Source organism: Cornus florida, unplaced genomic scaffold (assembly GCF_030987335.1).
Source record: "Cornus florida cultivar Cherokee Brave unplaced genomic scaffold, ASM3098733v1 CherokeeBrave_3.0.0_Hap2_Chr01, whole genome shotgun sequence".
Taxonomy (NCBI): Eukaryota; Viridiplantae; Streptophyta; class Magnoliopsida; order Cornales; family Cornaceae; genus Cornus; species Cornus florida.
In genome coordinates, this window is record NW_026775571.1 from 19,026,384 (window position 1) to 19,032,747 (window position 6,364).

The window sequence follows — 6,364 nt, forward strand, 5'->3', positions numbered from 1 at the left end:
TTATTTATTACTAATTGTTTTTATATCCCCCAGTTCTTGGGCGAGGACTTGATCAATCTGCGTTCCGAAATTGGAGGGTATTACAATTTCTTTATTGGTCATGAACAAAGAAGCATCGACAGGGGACACTATATGAAACAAATACAACACCATCTCAATTTCTAAAAAAATAGGATACGGACATAGCGTGGACAAGACTAATATAAATATAACTATTCATACATACATACATGAGTAGCACAATTATAAAACTTGAATTAATTTATAATTTTTATACTAAATTTAGATAAGTTAGATGTTGAAGAAGCTAAGTGAATATAAAAAAAAGAATTTATTATTTCAAATATGATTCCTAACCTATTTTGTAATTATAATTTTATTTTTGTTCATTACATACGCTAACATGTGTTGAATGTCATCATTTGGAAAAAGAAAAAAGAGGTTGGACACTTTGATGTATGTTTATAATGTTTTTTTCGGTAAATCATATGTTTATAATGTTGTTTTTAAGACTGTAACATGTTTGCTTTATATAAAAGGAAGAGTGTGCTATGTGTTGACCATGTGTCCAAAATGTGCCGGATAAATGTTCAAAATGTATTGGTCAAGTGTCCCAAATAATAAAAGTTAAATTTAAATTATGAGTACGGACATGAAGTGTCAAATATGTGTCTAAGGGTGTCCACAAAGTATTGATACTGGACACGAAGAAGACATCAACGTTGAAGTGTTTGCCCTTCTTAAGTCATGAAAGGATCACAAATTAAATCTTCTTCATATTTAACTTGCTAATTATAAATTACTTAGTAGGATTACTTTTGAAATTTAGTGCCCATGCCAAGTTTCCATGGCTCTTTTGTAAAAGTTAAGATTGTTAAGAAGTTTTATGGCGGGTAGTTGGGGGAGGATGATGCAACATGCCAAATGCACCAGCAGCGACAACGAAATTTTAACTAATTCAAAATGCTCAATTAGATCTTTTATTGGACACCAGCCTATATTCATGCTTTTCATCATTGTCGACCCTTTTTGTTTTGTTAAACCATCCCTTGTCTCAAAGTGCTTTTGGTGATGGGTGAAGCTCTAACGACTTCTCTCATGTGCAACTTCGTCTTGCATACTTGCACAACAACAAATTGAGAAATAAATACAGAAATTGAAATCCTCCTAAAATCACTAGTGGAACAACCTCAAATTCTGTTATTTCAACTACATCCAATGATCTTTCAAATTGGTCAAGACTAAGTCACGTTCGAATACTGATAAACTCAACAAGGTATTTGATTTGTCTTACACTTGGAGTCGCAAATAGACATTACCATTTAACAACTTAAAATTTTAAAGGTGGATGACAAGCGTCTGGCTTGTTACAAGTGATTTTAAAGTAAGTCAGTTCTAATCTAACTCGTACAATCCTTTTTAACAAGTATCGCTCTCACGTTTCGAACGCGCTCCTGTTATCACGCTTCATCTGCGCTCTCGCTCAAATTCTCACTATTTATGATATAATTTTATCACTCTAACGCTCCCACTTTCGAATTCGCTACGACTCCCGTTTTATGTGACTTAGTTTCAAACTAGGCATGCATCCTTAATTAATAATAAAGTGCACTATGGTTCATGACATTTATGATGATTACCCTCTTCTTCTCTGGAAGGTAGCCTTGTTTTGATATCCAAAATTATTAGTTGGAAGAAAAGAATATTTATTAGACATATTGAATTATTCTTAAGCCCCACTCTCCCACGCAATCAAATATTCTCATCCCCACACATCGACAAATGTATATATATATATATTTTCATATTTAGCAGATATTAGTATAATTCTGTCCTGTCAACTAACATTTTCAATATATTCTCATTTCTTAGCCCATGCATGATTTGCCTAGCTAAGATAAAACAAACATCAAATGCATAAATTTACCTACCTTTTCCCTTTAGAAATTAAGGATTTACATGTACTATATTGTTCAATATTTTAATAAAAAATTCACTTCATTCAAAAATAAAAAATAAAGTAAAATATATATAAAATAAATCAATTTTTCAAATAGATGTGAATGGTCGGAAGATTTTTACCCTTCTAAAGTAGAGACTCACAATTGAATTTATTCACTACATCATAGGAATAAAAAAACATGCGATTATACATATTAATTGAAAAGTAGCTCCAAATATCATTATATATATATATATATATATATATATATAGATAGAGTACAGATTACAAGACATATGAATACTATGTGCAGTAGTAACAGGACAAATTAATGGTTCACGTTTTACCATTGTCGTGAAAATGTGATCACGAGAAAGGTATATATATCACGAGCTTGAAGATTTTAAGCCAACACTGAATTTTCAGTATTTTTATTGGACATAGAAGGTGAAAACAAACAAACTTGAACTTGTTGCTATTAGTTGCATGTGGGGTTCTGTCACACACACACACACACACGTGTTTCCAGTTAGACCTTTCCTTAGCAGCCTTTCTTTCTCTTTTCTCATGTACATTGACAGGCATGCCCCTCTTTGCTCATGTACCTAATTCTTTCCAGAATAATAAATAATAATAATATACAGTCACTATTCGGAAATCCAACGTTTTTAATATTAAGAAACTAATGTTACATTTGATGATCGGTGTTTTTTGTGCAACTTCAATCGTTATAAGAACTCTTCATCAACGATAAATAAAGATAAGTCGTTTTTGTTTAAATTAATAAGGGATACATCAATTAATAAAGAAGTGTTTTTATTTATTTTCTTGCATAAATAAACAAATATATATCATTGTCACTGGAAGTTGTTTTAATTATAATGGCTGTGGCAGTATTCCATTTCTAAAAATTGACCATTTATGCTAAAAAAAACAAAAAAAAATCAGTGAAACAATGTTTTAGCATAACTATATATATATATTTTTTAGGCCTAAAAAATAAAAATAGTTGTCAATTAGTTATAAACTAACAAAACATCATTGTCGAAAAATTAATGTGATTGAACTTGTGATGATGTTTTATTCTCGTTACATTTTTTTTTTCCCTAATTTTTTAAGTTAATTACTATATTGTAATATTACTATATTGTATTAGTTTGCCAAATTAGTGTGATTCAATTTGTGATGATGTATTTAGTTGATTCTATATATATATATATACACACACACACCACATGAACTTGGACATTTTTTTTTTCTTACCTCAACCACGGTTGTATTTGTATAAAATGACACTTAAATTTAACCCATGTTTAGATTCTTTGGTCCGTGACCAAAATAACTTAAATTAGGACTATATCATCCTATATATATAATAATATATTCATATAATATATGCGTGTTGTACTCACTCATGATCACTCACTCTCTTCTACGCTGCAACATCGTTTTAAGAACGACGTGGAAATTCAATCATGAAGCCTAACTTGTTATTCCACATCATCATCACCATTGAAACGCAACCTCCATCTATATATATATATATATATATATTATCATATCAACCCCTATATATACATCTTCACTCTCACCACACAAACACAACACACTTAACAAAACCATAGTCACACAACATGCAAACCTATCTTTCACATGTTCTCTTGGTGAGTACTCTCGTACTCTTGAGCGTATGTGCTCGTATCGGAGAGTCCCGTCCTCCGTTCGCGTGCGACCCGCGCGATCGGATGACCGGGAACTTGCCCTTCTGCCGGGTGTCCCTCCGGATGGAGGATCGGGTGAGGGACTTGATCGGACGGCTGACATTGCAGGAGAAGGTGAGGCTGCTGGTGAACAATGCCGCGGCGGTGCCTAGGCTGGGGATGAAAGGGTACGAATGGTGGTCGGAGGCTCTTCACGGGGTGTCCAATGTGGGACCAGGCACCAGGTTTGGCGGGGCCTTCCCTGGGGCCACCAGCTTCCCTCAAGTCATCACCACCGCCGCTTCCTTCAATGCCTCTTTGTGGGAACAAATCGGACGGGTAATAGTCATTTTACAATGATCCTGAGTTCGACATTTTATTCTTTTTATTGATTTATATATAGATATATCAATAAAAGATAAGTTTATATATAATGTATCCGTCCGACTAATAGAACAAATGGGAGCTCGTCTCTTAGTAGTTGGATTAGATTGTTATGGACAATAGCATACTTACACCCACACATGTACATACATGCATATATATATATACATACATACATACATATATATATGGTAAAATATTTATTTATTTATTGATATTTTTTTTTGGGTGGCAAAAGTAAGGTGTACATGGTAAATAACATAAACTCATTAACTTTTGATATATATGTTTTTTGTTTTTTTGATAAGAAATTTATCTCTATTGGATTATTTCTTACTTACAATCAAGTGGAGTTTTGACTCTTAATTTTATTAATGTGTTATATATATATATATATATATAGGGGGGACTAAATAAAGTATAAGAGCTATGAGAGCCATATATATATATATATATATATATATATATATATATATATGGCTCTCCGGCTCTCATAGCTCCGGCTCTCATAGCTCTTATATATATATATATATATATATATATATGGCTCTCATAGCTCTTATACTTTATTTAGTCCCCCCCCCCCCTCCTCTCTTCCTCTACTTTTGTTTGTTTGAAATCTACTTGCAGTTTACCTGATTTGACCCTTACTTTATTATGTCTAAATTTGAGTTTAGTCCAAACATACAAAAGAAAACAATTATTTTGCATATTCAAAATCTAAATCACGTAAAATTTGTTTCTCAACAAACTGTAAATCTGGTACGATGTGACGTCCAATGCACAAGAAAACAATGGAATCGAGATATCCTTATGGCGGTCCCCGCAAAATGATTTCCGCCATCCACATTTGACACTTTGACAGTGCAGTGAAGAAAATTTTAATTCAAATAATTGAGTTTGGATGTCCATATTCATTTTATTTGGACTATAAAAGTCAATTTTACTTGCTAAAAAGTAAAATGATAATATTTTGCCCCTCATTTATACTTCATTTAAGTTTTTTTCCTCTACTTTAACGTGGTCTATCAAAGTCATCATCCTACTACTAGAATTAATAGCTATTAATAATAATAGGTCAGAAAATAGACATTTGATGGATACCAACACAACTGCTAACTAATATGATGGCAATGAGGGCATAGTAGTCAAATTGGATTTAGCTAGGGACACCAAAAAAGAGAAATTCCTTGTACACGTGATCATTTGCAGGTAAAACGGGTGGGTTCAGGCTGTCTCAAATACGGGTCAGGCCCATCAAACTGTGAATACTGCTAGTTGTCAATTTAAATGGTTTAGAAGGTCTGTCTGTTGCTTCCAAACGCAAAATATACGTATTATTAGTGGGTGAAGCTTATATGTCCCAATTCTAAATTCAATGTAGCCCCATAATCAAATATATATATATATATGCGCAAATGAAGCCTTTAATCAAATAGATCATTGTAGATAACGTATATTTTGCATGACAGTCTACGCCATATACTTAGTAAGAGAGCCAGCTAGAGATACGCCATGTTCCTTTGTCACTCTATACACATATATATGTGTGTGTGTATATATATATATATATAAGATATATGTGCACTCTTGCATGAACTTTGGCCATGCAAATTTTCAGATATCGTAGGGACCATGCTGAGTTTCTATCGTGGTCTGGATAACGAAAGTAACGCTTTAAAGAGGTTAGAAACGTCATGTCCACGTGGCGTGTACATTTGATTTAGGTGTTAATTAGAAGAAATTATTTATAATAATTTTGATATAACCGACGACTATAAACATTCTATGAACAAAAAAGCAAAATAATTTCTCTATTATTTTTATTTTTTTTATTCTCTTTCTTCTTCTTGTAGGTTGATTTAAATAACTGGGTCTCATAAAGAAAACCCCGATGATTATGTTTTTGAAAGCAAATTTATTTTTATTTATTTATTTGTTTCTTTTTCTATCACTTATCAGTTATCACACAATGTTCTCCGTGATTTTTATTTTATTTTTTAAATTTATTTTTAAGCATAAATTTGACACATATTTTTGTACGGAGTCCATATCTACTGAGCACACAATTTGGTGGGACTCATAGGGATTAGTGTGGGACCCACCGCCCATCATTTATTTATTTATTTTTAAAATTTATTTTAGCATAATAAGTAGAACTAATTTTCACTAAATTGCTAACTTTTTAATTTCCTTCATTATTCAGAATTACTATGAAAATTACAGTTTGTATTAGCAAAAGTCATAAATTTGGTGGAGCCATTCCATTCTATTGTTGTATGGACTAATGCATAAGCTTTAATAATATATATATATATATATATATATATATATATAT

General features: G+C 32.0%; 1 protein-coding gene across 1 annotated transcript in view; it reads left to right on the top strand.

Moving 5' to 3' along the window:
* The first annotated feature begins 3,491 nt into the window (after window positions 1-3,491).
* The window catches only part of LOC132293444 (putative beta-D-xylosidase), a 6,927-nt gene continuing 4,054 nt past the window's right edge, over window positions 3,492-6,364 (top strand). The window contains exon 1 of the mRNA XM_059790935.1: window positions 3,492-3,981. Coding sequence (XP_059646918.1) covers window positions 3,577-3,981 — 405 coding nt within the window. The 5' untranslated portion in view covers window positions 3,492-3,576. The remainder of the gene's footprint in view (window positions 3,982-6,364) is intronic.